At 41.3% G+C, this 22,155-nt stretch overlaps 1 protein-coding gene across 2 annotated transcripts in view; it reads right to left on the bottom strand.

Moving 5' to 3' along the window:
* LOC149264367 (mediator of RNA polymerase II transcription subunit 33A-like) overlaps positions 1-22,155 on the bottom strand; it is a 100,490-nt gene that overhangs the window by 29,796 nt on the left and 48,539 nt on the right. For both annotated transcript variants that reach the window (XM_089428014.1, XM_089428010.1), the window contains exon 3: positions 20,890-21,243. In XM_089428014.1, the coding sequence (XP_089284140.1) occupies positions 20,890-21,243 (354 nt within the window). The remainder of the gene's footprint in view (positions 1-20,889; positions 21,244-22,155) is intronic.

The raw sequence follows: 22,155 nt of genomic DNA, 5'->3' as shown, positions 1-22,155 counted from the left end.
GGAAGTCCATTGGGACCCATGTCTTGCAACACATCTCTACAATCTAAACTATGACACCAGAGGTTTGCCCATCTTCATTATAAGGCCCTACCCGATGTGAGACAGATGGTGACAGGCATGCCCGAGTTCAAAGCAGAGCATGAAGGTGTATGTTCAGGATGTGCTGAAGGAAAACTTACAAGGGGACCATTCCCCTCAAGTAATAGCAAGGCCACAGATATATTGCAATTGATCCACTCCGACATATCTGGTATGATGCCTGTAAACTCTTTGGGAGGATTCTTATATAATCTCACCTTATTATTCTTGCAAGACCTGGATCTACTTCTTGAATAAGAAGGATGAAGTGTTCACTTGGTTCCGACATTTCAAAGCCTTGATCGAAAACCAATCCGGGAAGAAAATCAAGATATTGAGGATTGATAATGGGACCGAGTACAAATCCAAAGAATTCCAAGATTATTGTAGAGAAGCTGACATTAAGAGGAAGACCACAATGCCATACACTCTTGAGCAGATTGGTGTGGCTGAAAGGAAGAATTGCTCTATTGTAGAAGCAGTTTGTGCCATGCTTCATGATCAAGGCCTTCCGAAGTTCCTATGGGCTGAAGCTGCAAATACCGTTGTATATGTTCAAAACCGATGCCCTCATCAAGCATTGGACTCCAAGGCTCCTGAAGAAATGTTCACTGGTTAGAAACCCGATGTCTCTCATTTTAGAATTTTTGGAAGTCTCGTATATTTTCATGTGCCAAAAGAGAAAAGAAGCAAACTTGGTGCATCTAGGAAGAAAGGAATCTTTGTGGGCTATAGTGAAAATTCCAAGGATATAGAATTTATGTGGCTGGTCAAAAAGAAGTCGAGATAAGTCATGATGTCACCTTTGACGAAGATATGGCCCTCAAGAAGATCAACAACCTTCTTATTCTAAGGAAGGACAAAGAAGCTGACACCGGAAATCAGGGTGCAAAAGAAGACGAAACGATGCCTGATGTTCATGAACCTATGGATCCTATTGATCCTCCTCCTCATGAGCCGTCCTCCTCCAAAAGGAGACCCTCATGGCTTAGGGAGACTCTCGAAGATGCCGAGAGACACATTGCACTAAGGGGGACTTTCTGTGAAAGCAAGAAGCCGAATAGGTATCAAGGATATTTGACCGCCATGAGCACTATCATTCAAAATGAGCCTTCATCATTTGAAGAATCCGTGAAGCATCAAGTATGGAAGGATGCTATGAATGAAGAATACGAGTCAATTATGAAGAATGATGTCTGAGATGTGGTTCCTAGACCCAAGGACAAATCGGTTGTCAGCTCTAAGTGGCTCTACAAAATCAAGCATGGAGCTGATGGAAGTGCAGACCCTCTCATTCACAAATGTAAGAGGGAGTTAGCTTTTGAATTTGAGATGAAGGACCTAGGACCGATGCACTATTTCCTAGGGTTGGAGGTCTGGCAAACACCAGGTGAAATTTTCCTCTCTCAAGGAAAATATGTTGTGAAGATATTGGAAAGATTTGGGATGGTGAACTGCAAGCCTGTGACTACTCCGATGGAACTTAACTTTAAGAAGTTATGTGGTAGTGTTGCTGAACCTGAATTGGGAAATGATTTTGAGTATCATCAACTCATAGGAGCATCGATGTTCTTCGTGAACTCCCGTCCGGACATATGTTTTGCAGTTAACACATTGAGCCAATATATGGTTGAACCTCATCATATACATTGGATTGGTGCCAAGAATCTTCTGAGATATCTTCGGGCACAATCACTCATGGACTGAGATACACTGCTGGAGATGTGAGGCTACATGGTTATTCTGATGCTGATTGGACTGGCAGTGTGGTGGATCGCAAGAGCACTTTTGGATGTTGTTTTTCTTTGGGTTCTGCTTCGATATCCTAGATGAGCAAGAAGCAGAAATCAGTTGCCTTGAGTACCGCGAAGGCCGAATACATAGCTGCTAGTATGGCCTCCTGTGAAGCTGTATGGTTGAGGAAGCTCTTCAGTGAGTTGTTTGGACATGTATTGGATACCACCGTGATCCTCTACGACAACTAGAGTGGGATCCGATTATTAGAGAATCTCGTGTTTCATGATCGCTCCAAGCATATAGATGTCAGGTACCACTTTATCCGGGATATGGTACAACAAGGAGAAATAAGGCTCCATCACATTGGGACTGATGAGCAGGTCGCCGATATTCTGACAAAGCCCCTGGGGAAGGTCAAGTCCTTGGCCTTCCGAGAATGACTTGGAGTCATGGAGAGACCCTCTTATGAGGGTCCTGTATGAGATAGACATTCAGCTCTAGGAGCTTCGAGGGGCCTGGGGTACTTCTTGGAGCGATGAGCAACCATAGGGTGAGTGGTTCAGCCTTCCCCTAGTGGTTTGTTGTGTACGGGGTGAGTGGTTCAACCTTCCCCTACGATACCCCTTGGCAACATGTAGGCAGGATTAGTGGTTCATCCTTTTCCTACTAAGACATCCTACCCATGCAGTTTGGGACTCATGGGAAGTACCTCTCATCTAGCCAATGAGTAGGGAAATGAGGATAGGGACCATAGTACTACCGATGGACGCATCGTGTACTACCGTACTCCCTATGCTAGGATGACTGATATTGACCTGGGATCAATTGGAACTGACTTCGGGTCAGTAAGAGTGGTCTGAGACACTCTCTTTTGATTGGAACTGACTTCGGGTCCGTAAGAGTGGTATGACACACTCTCCTTTGATTGGGATTGACTTCGGGTCAATAGAGAATGGTATGATACATTCTCGATCACATCTTCTTCTTCATAGTTCAACAGAGTAGAACAGAGCAATGCATTGATGGCAGAGATAGTACAGATCGGCATATGGAGTTCTCCCTAGTTGAGAGGGAGTGTTAAAATTCACAACTATGGCCAAACTCCACATGGGTCATCTTATTTATGACAGCTGATATTTTTCTTGGATTCCTCTCTCCGAGAGGTGTAGGATTGATCTAAAGATCATCCGATTCTGACATGTACAAATGAAGTTATGAATTTATTTTGATTATGGTCAAATTGTTAAGGTCGGCCAGCAAATTTATGTGGGCTCAGAAGCCCAACAGTCACGTTTATTCATCCTCAACGTTGCATATAAATAGAAGGTGACTTAGCCTCATTTGGACACACTCATCTTCAAAGTTCACACTTCTCTCTCTCTCTCTCCACATTGATTGGGTACAGATTTCTGGGCTTCTCTCTCTCTCCACACGGCCGAAATTTCAGGAGGCCGAAATTTCAAAAGATCGAATTTCTGGACAGTTTGACCAAGTGTTGACCAGCATGTGTTGACCTCCTTTGATTGCATTTTTGTGAGGGTTATCTCTGTTTGGGCAGGCCACATTTATGGGCACAGAAATCGAGGCTAAACGTTGATTGTTGACCAGCGTTGACTGCAGCTAGGGCTGACCACAGGTGGGTTGTTTGACTAGACTTTGACTGGGCTGAATTTGACTGTTTTGTTAGGGCTTTTTTGTTGTTGTTATAAATTATCATATTTTGTAAATTGTACTATCTCTCTCTGCTGAACTATTGAAGACTAAAAGAAGATTTGATCAAGGATTTCCCCACATTGGGGTTTGTCCCTGGCTGGTGCCACATCTTGTGTCCTCTTGTCTTGGCTTGTCTTCTACTATTTATTTTTATGTTCTATTTGCATTTTACTATCATGTTGATGTGATTGCTAATCTGAATATTGATATTGGGCTAATAAAGAAATTGAAGTAAAAGTGCTCTAAAGCATAGAACATACCAGTGTTGTCTAAAATTAACACAACAATCAAAAGAAGTACAAGGCCGAGTGGGGGAAGGCAAAGAGGCTCATTCTCGATGGAGTTCGAGATCATGTGGTCTCACATTTGCAAGGCAAGGATACAGCCCGAGAGATGTGGGAAGCCTTGTCGTAAGGCTCTTCGAAAGAGCGGAAGATGTACTTAGAGCATAAGTTGCAGCGGACCTTGATGCATAAAGGAGAAGGGTGAACCTCTATCTTCAACGTCTTTAGGACACTAGAGACCAGCTTGCTGCAGTGGGGTCCACTCCTTAGCCAACCTCGATGGTGAGGATAGCACTGAATGGAGTCTCAGATGAATGGCAAGTTTTCGGCGAAAGCATATTGGGAAAGGAAAAACTACCTTCATGGGAGGATATGTGGGCAGCTCTTCAAATAAGAGGAGTTAAGGAGGGACCTAGTGAAGGTCAACCTCAATGACAACAGTGGGAGTGGCACAAAGACGAAGGAGTTGGAGGAAAACGCAGCTCTAGCATCGAAGGGACAACAGAAGTCGAAGCAGAAGAAGGACATTTTGAAGGTGAAATGTTTCAGATGTGGCGAGATGGGTCACTTTGCATCTTAGTATCCTTTGAAGAAAAAGGATACAGACGAGAAGCATGATCCAAAGGTTGCAGCTGCAAGGACAAACGAGGAAGAGTATGCCATGAGTGCCCACTCATCTCCAGGAGGGAGACAAGGCGATAGTGAGTTGTAGTAGGGAGGACTACATGTGGGCAGATCCTTGAGGAGTCCACCTCTTGGATCAATTCCTTGCTACGGGAGCCTAAGATTCAACAGTAGCAAGATGGACTTAGTGTTAGATGATGCAGTGGATTGTTTGGAGGACATATGCAGTAGCTTGGGACCAGAGACTGATCAGCGCAGAGCAAGGTTGGCAGTAGTGCAGTTGGCATAGTGCAAAAGTCAGCAGTAGCGCAGAAGATTCAGAGGGTTAGAGACTAGTAGCAGTCAGATTCCAGCATTCATTGTATTATGTTGAACACGGTTAAGTTAAGTTAATTTTGGATGTTTTTCAGTTGCTTCTCTCAGCAACTGAGTTGCAGTACAGATGCAGTGTTAGCAGTGGCAGTGTTAGCAGCATAGCAGATGTAGCGTTTGAGAGGGAGTTGTAGTACAGATGCAACAGTGGCAATGGCAGTGTCATGGGTAGCAATAGCACAGTGTTGGTGGCAGCAGTAGTGTAGAAAGGAGGTGCTTCAGAAATAGAGCAGCATGCGGGTGGAATTTGTTGTTAGAGCACTTTCCTCGCTAAGAGGGAGTGTTAGTTTTTGGTAGCATCGGAAGTGCTCTAGTCTTGAAAATTGGTGGAGAGGCTAAGGCACATGAGTTCTAAAGAACCCAGAAACTTTTTGGTGAAATTCCACCTGGATTGTATCTTATTAAAATAAATAATATTTTTAATGGAGTTCCTAAGTCTAAACTTAGGGAAATTAAAATATTAATGGGTATTAATCAAAATATGGGTGAGAATGATCTAGAAGGCGGATCAAGTCATGTTTTAATCTTAGTTGTTGATTAGAGACTTAAATTCAGCCGTTGAAGACTCGACAGGAAAAGTATAAAATGGAGGCTCGGGGTTCATTTGGAAATACACACAGAGAGATTGAGGAACTTGATTTCCTGAGGTGAGAAGTTCTAAGGAGGAAAATCGATTGGGGAGATCTTGCAGCAGAGGGGCAATGAGAATCCGGGAGAAGGACTTTCCAGAGAATACTGACAGAGAGGTGGAGAAAGCTTATAGAGAGGCAGGGCAGTAGCCAAGACCGTTGACATTGGGCCAGTCTGGGCCCACGCAGTCTTGACGCAGAGCCAGAAAGGATTGCGCAAAGGGGAAAACTATCTGTCACGTAGAAGCCGGAACTGTCAGGAACTGTCGGAACAACAGAGATAGCTAACGCAGAGGGCAAAGGAGCTGACGCAGGGCTGACACAAACCCTGAAAGGCTGACACAAGGCCTACGCAGGGCTAGTGCAGAAGTAGCCGGGGTTAGCCAGTCTTGTGCCTGATCAGCTAGAATTCTGCCAGGTGAAGTGAGGTGCAACTCACTCAGATTTTCCACCAATATTTTCTCTGTAAAGGATTGCTAGATGAGCATCCTAGATTTGTATTCAGATATTTCTCCTACATAATAATAAACCCTTAGAACTGTTGCACTGGTTTTCTTGCATTGGGTTTTTTCGGGGACTATCGTGCCCAAAAATAAGTGTCCTATGTATCTTGTTCTTTGCTCTGTTTTCAATTTCATGAGATCAAATATTAAATTAGTGTAGGTTGCAAAAGTAATTTGCTTCAATATTCAAAAGAATAACTTGATGAATGTAATTTAAAATCAAGTAGGTGAAGTAGATTCAGATTTGTTGCAGTAGGGGTTCCTTCAGTGTAAGAATTTTCACAGCTAAGAGGGAGTGTTGAGAAATGTAACTAGTATCGGTCTCCATAAGTGTATTTGAGTCATGATATAATGTATTTGTCAAAAAGAAAGAAAAAGAAAATTATTTGTAAAAAAGAAATTATTTATTAGCATGGGTTTCATGCTTATTTATTTTATTTATAGGTCAAAGCACCCATTGAGTGCTTCTAGGGTTTATGTCATGAGTTATAGTCCTTGTCATCATGATCTAAACCCTTCTTGGGCTTATTGTATCAAAGAAGAAAATAAAAAACTATGTCTAGTCCCTCCTCCACCAAGTCAACATGCCCTTCTACTTATGTCGGCCTCATAAAGGAGCTTCAAACTACTATATATACCTATGCATTCGACCTATTGAGAAGAAGATCCATCTATCCTATTGCAAGAAGTAAAGAAAGCCAAGCGAAGAAGACTAGAAGCCTGGCGAAGGTCTAAAGTTCATTATCTTCTGCCACATGAGCGAGTTTACTTAAATATTATAGGGCCAAAAGGTGAAAGTCTGAGTTAGAAGACCGAAAATTGTAGTAGGAAGAGAGGGTTGAGACCCTAGTTGACATGATGCTTTCCTTGACTTGATTTTTGGAAGGTTAACTTGTTCATGGGAGGATGACTTTGTGGATAGGAGGAGGTTTTGGTCTTGGTCAAAAGGTCTTGGTTGTCTCATTTGATTTGGTTCTTGAAGAAGAGAAGAGATTTTTGGGTTTTCCCCTCAAAGAGGGGTTTTTCCCTGGCTGAGAGCCTACATCTTGTGTCCTTGATCTTCATGTTTATGTTTTGGTAGTTACTTGATGATAAGAAGATAAAAGAAGACTTAAAGAAATTGAAGAAGAGCTAAAAGAAGATAAATAAATATCACAAGTAATTATCAAGATAAGAAAATATTTCTACCTTTTGATTTTCTAACAAAAGGTTGGTTGGGTTTCTCACCCTTAGTGGGCTTTCCTAGGGTAAAAATCTTCTTGTCTCCTTATGCATTGTGATCTCTATTGCTCTAATGTCTCTATGATTGAATTTTTGAATGTGTAATTACTTAATGGTACAATGGAAAAGCTAAATAATTATATACATCATTGGAAGTAATTATCAAGTTTCGTAAATAAGTACTTGTATCTATTGTACTGGAAAAATCAACACAAGGACCATGATTCGCAGAGGTAGTGATTGACTCTAGAATAGCAAGCAGACACAGAATTGAATTGTCTGGATCAAATAGAACAAGCCACACCTAAGTATCCCTCACGCCACGAAGAATTAAATGAGAAAAACAGCTTTGGTAATAATGGAGATCAGACCACTACTCAGTGAACTATGTTGAAGGACATCTTGGGCTCTGTGAGTCTTAAAGAGCAATAATGGAGAGCCATGTTGATTAAACAGGCATAATTTAATGGAGGAACTCCTTGAGTGTGTAGGTTGAATGAGATTCAATTCTCAGCATGGAAAATACACCAAATCCCATTCTGAGATTAAATTTACCTACAATGGCTTAGAAACATGACAAATCAAACAAAATGGTGAGACATTCTAGAGTACACTCGGGTAGTGTGATGCGCAGAATTTCCAGCATTGATCCCTGTGTATCAGAAGAACAAGATACAAGATTGTTGTAGCACAATGTGGGGGTTATGCAATAGTCTGTTGAGCGAGGACCATTGTGAGAGAGAGCTACAAAGAGAGGTCGAGAGTTCCTGTGGAATATCAAGGGCCAAGAGCAATGATGCTAACAGTATGAGGGCAAAGTGTTGTAATGGGTCGTTGAAGTGTCGAAGACCAAGAGCTAGATTGTGAGATAATTGATGCCCTAGGTGACCTAGAGAACTAGAACTAGAGAAGAGGAAAGGGGCAAAGGAAAATAAGTTTAAGGTGATCACTTTTGGGTGGACCAGTGCCTAATCCTTTGGGGAGATTGGAGTCGGATAGAATTATGACTATGGACCTTTGAATCTTCTAGGTCAAGGAGGCCTCAAAGAAAACTTTGCTTGGCACTAGGGCAACAGCAAAAGTAGCTTCAAAGACATTATACTTCGTTTTGGAAGATAAATGGCTTGTCAAGATGAATTTCAGCAATGAAACATCCCTAGGAACATTCATTCATTATACATAGCCCATACATGAAGCATTCACTATCTAAAAACAAAATTTCCACAACTTCACATAAGAGATGCAGCAAATAAGCCCTAGTATAGCGAAATCCCAGCAACAATGTATGTGACAAAATTAGAAAGAAAGAATAGCATTAAAATGTACTTACATGTCTAAGAATATATCAAACCATCCAAAAACTTGCCATCAAGAAGCTCCAAGACATTTGAAAATTATCCAAACATCAAAATTCATTCCATGCACTAAAAATTTGTTCTCCAAGAAGGATAGCGAAAATCTCTAAAGAGATAATACTTCCAAATCCAAGTGATGATGCTAATATTAATCCTCATCACTTCTATTTATACACTTCTAATGAGTTTGATTTAGCTACTTGGGCCTACATTAGCCCCTAAAATAAAATAATGTGCAAAACAACTAACTTTTGGTGACAAGCCCACCAAACTAGCTCATAAACAAAAGAATAAGCCTCTCAAAAGGTCAAATGACCAATAATACATGTTGTTGGGCCTTCTAAGAAGCCTGATGAATTCCATAAGAGCCACAATGATGAATAGGACTCCCAAAAGTAATGGACAAGGGGTTGGCCCCTTGTTCTCTAAATAATAAACTTGTGGTGCTCCCAATGGGTGTGAGGGCACACAAGTAACCTCATGGGTCTCCAAGTAGGTCGAAGATGCCTGTAAACCATCTGTAAGGGCTCAGATGATGGTGTAAGTGATGCCACATCAGCATACAAGTCCTGGGTCATCTGCCAAGTGCATGGTACAATTGTGGGACCGGCTGGGCATGGTGAACCAAGTGCATGGTACAACTGTGGGACCGACTGGGCATGGTGAACCAAGTGCATCTTCCTTGTCTAATAGGTGAATCTCGGGCAATCTCTGAACATCTCTAGGGATCCATGGAGTGTTTTTTATTGTTGAGGAGGCCCATGGCTCGCAACACACACCCTACATGTGCCAAAGTAGCCCTTTGGAGGGTTAGGACCCCGTATAGGGAGACCAAACCCAAAATAAGACCATTTGCAATCCTACATAAGATCCAATGTGTCCCCTAGTCTTCCAGTACAACAAGTCATCAACAGAAACCGAGTAAAAGAGCTTACAAACCATGGACAACAAGTGGGCACTTCATAATGGTATGCACTTCCATAATGGGCTTTGGCATGTGTTAATGTCTCTAAGCTCCAAATGGGGTTAACCAAGTATCATATTAGGTGGTTTCTACTTTTAAAGGGGTTGGTATGTCCAAGGTACATCCTTTAAAGGGTGGTGGCATGTGATAAAGAGATGAATGGAGTAGGGAATGAAAGGGGCGGCCCTAGGCCACATACAGGGGTACAAGGGTAGCCAATAAAAGGGAAGCCCACACTTAGGTATATAATGTATAGGAGGGAGCAATCGTAGTGCATGAGGTGCCCCAGCCTTGATTTTTCCACCCTTCTTTATATGCCATTTGCCTTTTATGAGTTTTCTTTAATTAACTATTTGGGGCTCAAGGGATAAGATCATGATGTGTAAGATATAGCAGTGGACAGCCCCTTTAAGGTAAGGCGGTTCATTGCCTACCAGGGGTTGGGACAATCATGGATTCCTGAATGATAAAGGAGGTTCATCTAGGGCCTAACCAGGGTGATGGCCATGATGATGGGAGAGAGCTCATGTATTCGCTTTTTCCCACGTGCTAAATATGTTTGTCCCGGCCATCTTTTGCATTTTATGGTACATCCTCTTGTTGAATGTGGCCAATTATGCTTTTGCTTTTCTTTTCAACTGCATCAACCTCTGGGGCATCATTCTAGGCCCACCCAAGGTGTGGGAAAGGGGAGGGGGAAGGCTAACCTTATGTGGATCCAGTGGAGGAATGTGGACCCAGGTGGGAGAAATGATGAATGGGGTTATAATGAGTGGAAGGGGAGTGATATATGTGGATGAGGGAGCAGGACCACGCAACCAAAATCAAGGTTTCCCATGTAGTACCATCCCTAAAGCCCAAAGGTCAGTAAAAGAGATCCCACAGGACTAGGGTCCAAGGTTAACATCCAAAAGAGGTCTAGGGGACAAGAGCACAGGCCTAGCCCACTCTTTCTGTCGAATCCCCCATTAATCCATGCCCAGAAGTATCCATGATAAGCAAACTACAACACTCAATTACCAAATGACAAGGCATACCTTTAGGTTCCGGAGGCCCACCTTCAAACATACGATCATGACAGATGCGTGAAGGACCACATGGCTAGCTCAGGGGGCAGACAAATGGCACAACGTGTTAGTTGGTGGTTGCAAGGGGTTGTTGGCTACCAGCTAAGACCATCTTGGAGAAAAAATTTCTCCTAGGGATATCACCCACAAAATGGTGGCTGCAAGGGGATGTTGGCTGCCAGCTAAGGACCATCTTGGAGAAAAAATTTCTCCTAGGGATGTCACCCACAACGAGCTAGTTGGTTGCTCCAACTGGGACGTGATCTCTCGGAAAAGTGGACGAAGCTACTCGAACGAGAGGTCATGAGAACTCCAACAATCTCTTGGTTACCGTAGACCTGTTACCTGCACATATAATAGATGAAAAACATGGGGCAACATGCTTTCGCGACGTCTCATGATCGCACATGCTTGGATTAGACCCATAAAATCGACTCATAGAAGTAAACTTTCAAATGTAGTTTTAAATTTAAATGTAGCTAATCTATCATGAGAAATATCATATGACATTAGTTCTAATGTGAAAATTAGTATGTAATGCATCCTACCCTAACGTGCATATGGTACAAAACTAATACTAAGGGTAATCATAAAGCCAATGCAACCAACATATCATCAAATCAATATAAATATGTTAGCCTATATGATTATTCATGAAGAAAAATGCCAAAGCGAATGTGGACATAATCATATGGATGATAAGGTCGATGGGAGGTAGGAAAATATAATTCCCACTCGTGGATGATCATGTGAGATGAGGTAAGAAAAGGATGTAATCTAGTCCATGAGATTATCTCTTCTAACCAAAATATAGAGATGTCAATGATTAGGCCCATAAACTTTTGATGGATGGCAACCTCGAACATATGATGGTCCTTATCATTTATGTCATATTTTATGGCTTCTACAGGGTTATGATTAGTAGGAACGGGAGACTGATGAGATGGAGAAACACAAGTAGGTTGTCCATGATGATCACACTTTAAAGGGGAGGTTATAGATTGATCATGATCCTGAGGAGGCGCCCATGGAGATAAAGAATATTCAATGAGGGGTTCTTCCTTGACACTATACTCAGAAAGGGGAAAGGGATCAAGGTCACTTGAGATCATATGAGAACAAGCGCAAGAATCACTCTCAAAATGATGAACAAGAGAAGAAGTGTAAGGGGAGGGTGGACTATTATATTTGTTGATTTTTGGCAGCATCGGTTGTGCTCTAGCCATGAAAATTGGTGGAGAGGCTAAGGCACATGAAATCTCCAAGGCCCAGAAATGGTTTGTGGAAATTCCACCCAGTTGGAGAGATATTAAAATAAATAATATTTTTAATGGGGTTCCTAAGTCTAAACTTAGGAAAATTAAAATATTAATGGGTATTAATATAAAACTAGGTGAGAATGTTCTAAATGACATGGATCAAGCCAACTCTAATCGTAGTCGTTGATTAGGGACTTAATCTCGGTCGTTGAAGACTCAACAGGAAAAGTATAAGAGGAGGCTTGAGGGTCAGTTGGAGATACACCAAAAATTGATCAATCAGCTCGATTTTCTGGAGCGGGGTTTTGCTGAGAGAATCGAGCTAGTGATCTATTGCGGCGAGGGGCAGTTCAGCACAAGGCCGAGAATACATAGCAAAGAGGCAAAGATAGTGCCAAAGATACAGCGCAGATCCTGGAGAGGCTGATGCAGAGGCAGCTGGGAGCTACGCAGAGGCTGAAGAGCCCAGCGTGGGTGACGCAGAGGGTCTGAGAGCTGACACAGAGGCTTCAGTAGCTGCGCAGAGGCTAGCAGAGGTAACGCGAGGCCAAGAGGCAGTGCCAGAAAAAATTTCATGGGGCAGACTGAGTGCTGGTAAGCTGGGAAGGGTGACGCAGTCCCTACAAAGTGACACAGAGCAGTGAAAGCTGCAATTGTTGCTGTGGGATCGTTCATCCGGTGATTGATCAGCCAGAATATCTATCTCCGAGGAGAGGTACTACTGTCGAGGGCATTCTCTGTTAGGTGAGCCATTTCTGGCACCCTAGATGTATTTAGAAATTGCATAATAATAAAACCCTCATATCTGTTGCACCGGTTTTCCCTCATTGGGTTTTTCCGAGGACGATTGTCCAAAAATAAAGGTGTCCCTTGTGTGTTTGTCTAAGTTATTTCAGTTGTTGATCTATATATGAGTTAAGGCTGCATTTGTGTTTATTTTAGTATTTATATTTATAAATAACTTGTTAATTGAATAAACAAGTAGGAGAATTAACCAGATAATGCAGTAGGGATTTCTAACGAGTCAGACTTAGAAATTTCAACAATATCCAATAGGTTTATCTTCCCCAAAATCATAATCTAAAGGCTAAGGTAATTTGAATATAGAATCATAAGGAGTAGTCTTATCGATTTCCTTATTATCATAGATTGGGCCTCTCCTAACAGGAAAATTGATCACTTCCAATTGCCCCTCCTTATGCAAGGAAAATAAAATTCCTCCTTCCCAAGGACATCAATGGATATGTCATCATAAATAATACTTGAGAGAAAGGGAGGACCAATTTCAACCTCATCCTCCTTGTCGATGTCATAAATGGGAGCACCATCAAATTGAGGACCAACAATTCCCCATTTCTCCTTTTCAATATGGAAGTAATCTTCAATATCATCTTCTAAGGGGCAAATGGGATCACCTTCCTCAAGGTTCTCAAAAGGAGAGTCATCAGAAGTAATATCCTCAAGAAAGGTAAGGTTAGTCTCAACTTCATCCTTCCCAAAACATGTGCTCTCAAAATAATCCTTTTCATCATGTGGACCCATGGAGGACTCATCTTCTTGCTTATTACTTAGATTCTCGATGTCGTGATGATGGTCAATGAAGGCTTCCTCCTGGATGCTTAATGTGGGGCAAACTCAAAAATGTCTAAGAAAGCCATCAATGAACTCCTCAGTAGATAAGATGCTCTTAAGTTCATGATCATGCAGCGATGAGTTATGACCATCGAGAGATTCCATGAACAACAACATAAGGACATCTTGGTGAACAACCTCCTCTCTTGAAGCATGTGCATTAAATCTTTCTACGTGGTCAATTGCGGAGAGTAGATCACCATCAAACACGAGCACCCCATGTACCATCCTTCCCATGACATGATTAGGATGCCCAAGGATGCTAGCAATGTTCAAAGCGGGAAATTTATTAAATAAAGACAACCTATTTGAGATATACATGAAAAATATGTAGGAGTCGCCAGATTCAATTTAAAGATGCCTAGAAAAATGCTTGCTTCCCCCTACAAGCATCGACCTTAAAGTTCAATGAAGAACTAGGGCTTCGTTCTTCCAATAGAGTCGCCAATAATGTTATGTCAATATGTTGTATGGGTAACAAAACACACATTTCGTTTCCCCGGCAATTGTGCCAAAATGTTACTGCTCAAACTAGCAGGGGTCCTAAAAGGGGATCTTTGAAGGGTTACTACTAGGCTAAGGGCATCAATGGAGCGATAGCCCACTGTCATCTCGGTTAAGGCTCCCTACTCTTTATGGACTTTCACCGATGGGAGGAGACCTGTTATGATAAGGATCATGAAATGGATGGACCAATGATAGGGCGAGGGGTGATCCAATAATGTTATGTCAATATGCTGTATAGGTAACAAAACACACATTTCGTTTCCCCGGCAATAGTGCCAAAATGTTACTGCTCAAACTAGCAGGGGTCCTAAAAGGGGATCCTTGAAGGGTTACTACTAGGCTAAGGGCATCAATGGAGCGATAGCCCACTGTCATCTCGGTTAAGGCTCCCTACTCTTTACGGACTTTCACCGATGGGAGGAGACCCATTATGATAAGGATCACGAAATGGATGGACTAATGATAGGGCGAGGGGTGATCTTGCAAGCCTATTCACAAGACAAGCTCAAATATGTGGCTTGCATTTCTTGGAAGATAAGATGGAAGGCTCTCTAAGAAGGGCTTGGGGAGAATTTATAGGGACAGGTTTTAAGTATGTGTCTTATAAAGGAGATCCCTAAAGCCCTAGAATTATTGTGGAGACTTGGGTTCCAAGTGATCTTTGAAGAATTAACCTTGATAGTGCATGGGACCACACGGGACCAAGTGGACCCGAGGATCGATCAAGGGGATAGGATTTAGCAACCAATGATATGCTTGACCTAATTAGGGAGGGGAACAGGATCAAGGAATGAATTTTCAATGAAAGGCAATGCCAGGATCCCACTGAGGTTTCTAGCCAAAGGGAAACCAAGGGCAAGAATTTGTCTTCGAGCTAGGGCTTGTGATATCTCAAGATCACTGTCAGAATCTCGTGAAATTTGGAGGGCTTCTTGAGGACACGCCAACGCAGTTGTGGACCAAAAATCCAAGTATTTGGATGGCTAAATTGTGAGATAATTGATGCCCTAGGTGACCTAGAGGACTAGAACTAAAGAGGAGGAAAGGGGGGAAGGAAAATAGGTTTAAGGTGATCACCCTTGGGTGGACCAGTGCCTAATCCTTTCGGGAGAATGGACTCAGGTAGAATTATGACTAAGGAACTTTGAATTTTCTAGGTCAAGGAGGCCTCAAAGATGAATAGAACTCACAAAAGTAGTGGACAAGGGGTTGGCACCTTGTTCTCCAAATAATGTACCTATGGCGCTCCGAATGGGTGTGAGGGCACACAAGTAATTTCATGGGTCTCCAAGTAGGTCGAAGATGCCTATAGACCATCTGTAAGGGCTCAGATGATGGTGTAAGTGATGCCACATCAGCATACAAGTCTTGGGTCATCTGCCAAGTGCATGGTACAACTGTGGAACCGGGCGGGCATGGTGAACCAGGTGCATCTGCCTTGTCAAATAGGTGAATCTTGAGCAATCTCTGAACATCTTTGAGGATCCATAGAGTGTTGTCTATTGTTGTGGAGGCCCATGGCTCTCAACACACACCCTACATGTGCCAATGCATCCCTCTGGAGGGTTAGGAGCCCGTATAGGGAGACCAAACCCAAAATGGAGACCATCTGCAATCCTGCATAAAATCCAATGCGTCCCCTAGCTTTCCAGTACAACGAGTCATCAAAGGAAATCGAGTAAAAGAGTTTACAAACCATCGATGACAGGTGGGCACTTCATAATGGCATGCCCTTCCATAGTGGGATTTGGCATGTGCTAATGTCTCTAGTTGCAAATAGGGTTAACCAAGTATCCTATTAGGTTGTTTCTACTTTCAAAGGGGATGGTATGTCCAAGGTACATCCTTTAAAGGGTGGTGGCATGTGATAAAGAGATGAATGGAGTAGGAAATGAAAGGGGCGGCCCTAGGCCACATGCTAGGGTACGAGGATAGCCAATAAAAGGGAAGCCCACACTTGGGTATATAATGCATAAGAGGGAGCAATCGTGGTGCATGAGTTGCCCCAGCCTTGATTTTTCCACCCTTCTTTATATGCCTTTTGCCTTTTATGATTTTTCTTTGATTAACTGTTTGGGGCTTAATGGATAGGAGCATGATGTGTAAGATATAGCAATGGATACCACCTTAAGGTAAGACAGTTCATTGCCTACCAGGGGTTGGGACAATCATTGGTTCCTGAATGATAAAGGAGGCTCATCTAGGGCCTATAGGAACCAGGGTGATAGCCATGATGAAGGGGTAGAGCTCATGTATTGCCTTTTCCCCGCGTGCTAAATATGTTTGTCCCGGCCATCTTTTGCATTTTGTGGTACATTCTCCTGTTGAATGTGGCCAATTATGTTTTTACTTATCTTTTTAGTTGCATCAACCTTTGGGGCATCATTCCAGGCCTGACCCAAGGTGTGGGAAAGGGGAAGCGGAAGGCTAACCCTATGTGGACCCTGTGGAGGAATGTGTACCCAGGTGCGAGAAATGATAAATGGGGTTATAATGAGGAAGAGGAGTGATATATGTGGATGAGGGAGCGGGACCACGCAACCAAAATCAGGGTTTCCCATGTAGTACCATCCTTAAAGCCCAAAGGTTAGTAAAAGAGATCACACAAGACTAGGTTCCAAGGTTAACATCCAAAAGAGGTATAGGGGTCAAGAGCACATACCTGGCCCACTCTTTCCGTTGAATCTCCCCATTAATCCATGCCTAGAAGTATCCATGATAAGCAAACTACAACACTCAATTACCAAATGACAAGGCATACCTTTAGGTTCAGGAGGCCCACCGTCAAACATACGATCATAACAGATGGGTGCGGGACCACATGGCTAGCCCGGCTGGCGGAGAAATGGCACAACGAGCTAGTTAGTGGCTACTGGCTGCCCGCTGAGGACCATCTTGGAGAAAAAATTTCTCCTAGGGATATCACCCACAAAATGGTGGGTAACAAGGCCTACAAAACACGGAGTTGAGGCTTCTATCTATGTGGATGTCTGAAGAAGAGCTTGGGAGTTGGTGCCTCCTGCAAGTGGGTGCTTGCATAAATCCATGAAGTTGGTGTTTCCTGTAAGCTAATTAGGTGTCTGCAAAAGAGGGAGTTAGAGCTTCCTACTAGTGAGTGCTAACAAACAATCTGAAAGAGTTGGTGCTTCCTATGAGTGGGTGCTCGTGAAAACCATATGATGTAAATAGAGTAGGAGCTCTTATTTTGCATAATAATAACCAATGATTGGTGGCTTTTCCCTCTTGGGTTTCCAGGTTAAATTTTTGTGTTCATACGAGTATGTTGCTCATGGTGTTGTTGTGTATTCTTACGTGTTGATTTCATTTGCTGCTTTACATGATATGCTAGTGGTTGCTCACATGAATGATTGTCAAGATTAAATGAAAATATAAATTGACATAAAAGTTAAAATTAGCCTTAATACTGATTCACCCCCCCTCTCCGTATTAATTATTGTTTCCAACATCCCCTTGTGCCAAAGGAGAGCCAACCTTAAAAGAGAAAAGGAGTTATTTAGGTGACAGTGATAACTCTCTCAAGGTATCATTAAGCTCTCACCACTTTAAGACTTCGTAGCTTAAGTGCAAGAATAATTCATGACACTCCTGCCCAAAAATCTTGTCATTGTTGACGAAACTAGCAAATTTAGGCACAAATAGTCTAGTGTCGAGCTTGAACCTCTATTGAACAATAGGCACCTGTTGTTGATGGTTAACAAGTTGTTGCATCATACTCAAGATAGCATACATTATTTTAGCCTAGAGCTCCTATTGTTGTCAGGCCTGCTATTGTTGTTGAGAAAGGAGGGTTTCCACCAATATGCGTTGTTGTTCCTACATTTGTTTCACCAAGAATTGGGTGAGTCAGTAATCTTAGCGGTCTCCTGATTCACTAGATATTTTATGGTGAGCCGTGAAACTTACGAGATGCAAGAACAAATGGGGTTTTGCACTAGCAATAACGATTGTGAGTTACAGTAAAAAAATGAAGGAATTCAAATAAAATGGGTGAAAATTGGTTGAAAAATGAAGTTTATCATTCACCAAAATTTGAGGATCTCTTTGGCCCCTAGCTCCCAAGAAGGTAGTAATTTTTTCTTACAGTGGTACTCCCACAGCCTAGAATGATTTTGGGTAGGAAGAAAATCCATAAGGAGATCAAAATGGCAAAGCTCTTGAGAAACCTTAATATTAAAGCTTTAATACCAATTGATATGAGCATTGTTGAGAAATGTAGGGGGCAACAAGAGTAGGTGATTTCTCTTACTTTGATAACTGCGTGTGATGTATTTTTACTTTACTTGATTAACTTCTTTCCTTTATTATTATTATTAGTGTTCTCTATCATCAAACAACTACCAAATCATAAAGAATAATGAGACAATAGGACACAAGATATAGGCGATCAACCAGGGCCAAAACCTCTCCAACTGAGAGGAAAACCCACCAGAATCCTTCTCTTCTTACAGAACAATTGACGAATTCGAAGAACTATGACCCTTGACCAAGACCCTCCAAGACCAAGCCATCCTTCCTTTTTGATGAGCTTTCTTTCCAGCAACAAACTTCGACCTTCCAATAACTTCGACCCAGCAACAAGTTCTGCAACTTCGACCTAGCAACTTCAACAACTTCAACCTAGCAGCTTCACAACTTCGACCTTGATGCAGTTTCAGCAGCTTCACAGCTTCGATCTAGAGGCAGCTTCGACCTTGCAGCTCCATAGTTTCAACCTTGTAGCTTCACAGCTACGATGTAGCTTCAGAATTTCGTCTAGCTTGGAAACTATAGAAACCCTAACGAAAGAGAGAGAGAGAGAGAGAGAGGCCCAAAAACTTTGATCTTGATCTTCTTCTTCTTTTTCGTCCTTTTCCAGCTTCTATCTTGACGAGATCAAACTTTCTTGAGTGACTGTGCAAATGAGGTCTAATTCCTTCTTATTTATAGGCTTGTGGGGGGTACGAATTGCTATCTTGAGGTCGACTTGTCCCTTCATGTAGGTCGACTTGATCTTTGTGCCATGACAAGGTCTTGGAGGGTCTTTTGACTCTATTTTGACTCAATAAATATTCCTTTACAATATGTGACATGCCCAAATGGGTCTTCAATACATGACAATGACTCGATTGACTTTATGGCAAACCTAGAAGCACTCAATGGGTGTTTGACCTAAAAATAAATTTCCCTTGAGCATGGAACCCATGCCTCAAGAACACAAATAATAAATTTATTTTTCTCTTTTCATTAAATACATAAAATCACAATTACATATGCCATTATGAAGACCGAACCTAGTTACATATTTCAACATGCACAACACTAGCAAATAGAAGAAAGATACTCACACAATATAGAGCAAGTGTGCAAGTTTGAGGAGATTTTCAAAACTGTACACATGGTGTACACTCATTTGTTTTACTACATTTAGGTATAAATTTGTGAACATAATGATCAAAGTTGACCATGTCTCCAATAAAATACAAGAAAAGGGATGAACAATCAATTTAAATCAAATCATGCCAAAGAGACAAGCATAAGTACAAAAATAGAAAAGTTTAAATATAATACATTTTCTCTAAATTAAGTCTCATCACAAATAGACAAATAGATGATAATCCCACCAGTTTTATAAAACAAGTACTATAAATAGTGACTGTTTCATGCCATCTGTATTACGGTATTGTTATAATGAGTGTACTACATGTTTTGTAGAATAGATACAGATTAGGGCTTGCTCAAAGTGTCATCAATGAAAGCCAACTTGAATGTTCAAAAGAGAGCTTTGAATTGGTTTGAATTATCATGGGTTCATTTTTGGAAAAGCAAGGAACCTGGGAGAAGTAATGATGAGACACATCTGCCCTATTGTGGTCTAGTGGTTGAGACAAGGCATCCCACAATAATGACTCGGGTTCAAACATCAAAAGGAATAGAGCCCTAATCATGTGTAGAGTTGGCCGGGTTTCTGACAGCCTGGACATTAAAGTGGGCTAATCATGATAATGCAGAGTTGGGGTTCATAGCTCCCCACTGATCTAAAGAAGGCCAAAGCCTTTACCCTTGCCAAAAAGAAAAAGTACTAATGAGACACCCTAGCTTGCAGAAACATGGGAGATGCAGTTCTGTAACAAAAGTGACTCTAAAAGAAAACAGTCACTGGTTAGGATCCACTGACTAACAAGTACAGCAATTCTGCTTCATCCTTGTGTTAAGAAAATGTTACTGTAAAACTTTGCATACCCTTTTACCATCAAAAATTTTTTTAATTTTTTTTTTCCTTTTTTAGGATGCATCTTCGATCCTTTTTTCGCTGAACTTTGATCTTCGATCCTTCAATAGTTGATGGTAATAAGAAAAGTGTTAACCTATCTACAAAAAAGTGGTCAACCTATCTACACTTTTTTCAATGTTATGAAGGAAACTTGACAGTAAAAAATGGAGCCTTGTTGCTCCACTGCTCCTTCAAACTGCGGTTATAAGGGGGTTTTCTGCCCCTTCTGGGGCTTGTTTCAGGCATTTTGGTTTTGCCTTTTGGGGGTATGTAATTTAAACTACAGAACATTTACCACGTCATGAATGGATAACAGAAAGAAAAGTGTATATGATGAATCTCTCAACAAGAAGAAGCCTACGGTCAGTCAGTAATAATATATGCACTGATTATGAATCGCAATTGGTCATGTGGAAACCAAATATAAACATTCCTCATACCTCAAATATGTCTTGGTATTCTAAATGTCTACTGGCAGCAAAAATAAGTAAAACTCATGTATATGAGAATGCAGTTATAACTACATTTTCCTCATCATGTTTTTAAACATTCATATATTACTTGCACAAGAAAGAAAATTCAACTCAAAAGATGAGATTCAAAGAGACAAAATTTACTTCAACAGGAAAGAAAATTCAACTCAAAAGATGAGATTCGAAGAGACAAAATTTACATATTCCGACGCACTAGACGTAGAAGGGATGCTGTTCTTTTCTGTTCCATAAGTTTTCCAATCACCTCCATAGCCATTGAGGAATTTGTTCTCCGTAAGTTCTCTCGATGCCTTTGTCTTTTTTCATTTATGGTATTATCAATGTCTATTTCCATATCATGTTGCCCTGTATTCCCAGTCAATATCCACGGTTTTTCTGACCAACCCACTTGCAAGCCCCAATCTTCTGCCGTTGCATCAAGCAGATTAGAAATGACTGTAAATAAAAACAGCACTACAGTTTGACCAAGTTCAGTCAACGGCGTGCCAAATACTTGGGAGAGTTGAAGAGCCTCATCCACAGCTTTGACAGTCCTGCCAACAACCATCAGATTAGTGTCTCTTGCAATATGAACATTTAAGAAATGATAAAATGAAGAAATATATCCTTGTTCATTGAGAATTACAGGAATGGTGCATCCCTACAATTATAGGCTAAATCAGATATGATGATAGAAGAATGAAGGGGCCAAAAGAGCATAACTAACATAAGCATATTTACAATGCTTAAGGAATAATACCCAGGGAGTTAAAAAATTCTCGTTCATTAGGATTACAGGAATGATGCATGCCTACAATTATAGGCTCAATCGGATATGATGATAGATGAATTAAGGGGTCAAAAGAACATAACTAACATAAGCATGTTTACAATGCTCAAGGAAAAATACCCAGGGAGTTAAATTTAAATGGCAGTCACCTCAGGTTTAGAAACACTCACCCGTACAATGATATTGCTCAAAAAAGCATATATTGCAGTATCAGCACAATAAACAGATACATTATTTTGGTACAGATTAACTAACACTTGCCATTAAGTAGGAACTGTTTCAAAAAGGAAAACAACAATTGCAGGGAACAGGACTTGTGTGAGCAAGACACTGTGATGTAGCTTGAAAATCTTGCAGACCCATTGCTCTATTTTAATCTTGATGTATTATGTATATTTCCAAGTTCTTAAACTGCAACAATCAATTCAGATAGCTATGCTTATCACATGAACAATCATCAACAAAACTACAAGAATCGTAGTTGCAGATATGAATTGGCAAAAGATTAGGGTGGTTATGCAGTAGACATCCCAAAAACTGGCACGCAAACCATTTTATGTTATAAATATAACTTCAAATTTAAATTTTGTATTGAAAAAACAAATTTTGGAAAAAATTAGGTATACAATATACATCAATGATCATTAAAAAATCGTTTGAATCTTCACTCTTCAGA

The sequence above is a fragment of the Pinus tabuliformis genome, chromosome 6, assembly GCF_031772625.1.
Source record: "Pinus tabuliformis cultivar Carrire ecotype Pingquan chromosome 6, CPIR1, whole genome shotgun sequence".
NCBI classification, from domain to species: domain Eukaryota; kingdom Viridiplantae; phylum Streptophyta; class Pinopsida; order Pinales; family Pinaceae; genus Pinus; species Pinus tabuliformis.
This window is presented reverse-complemented; position numbering and strand designations above follow the sequence as displayed.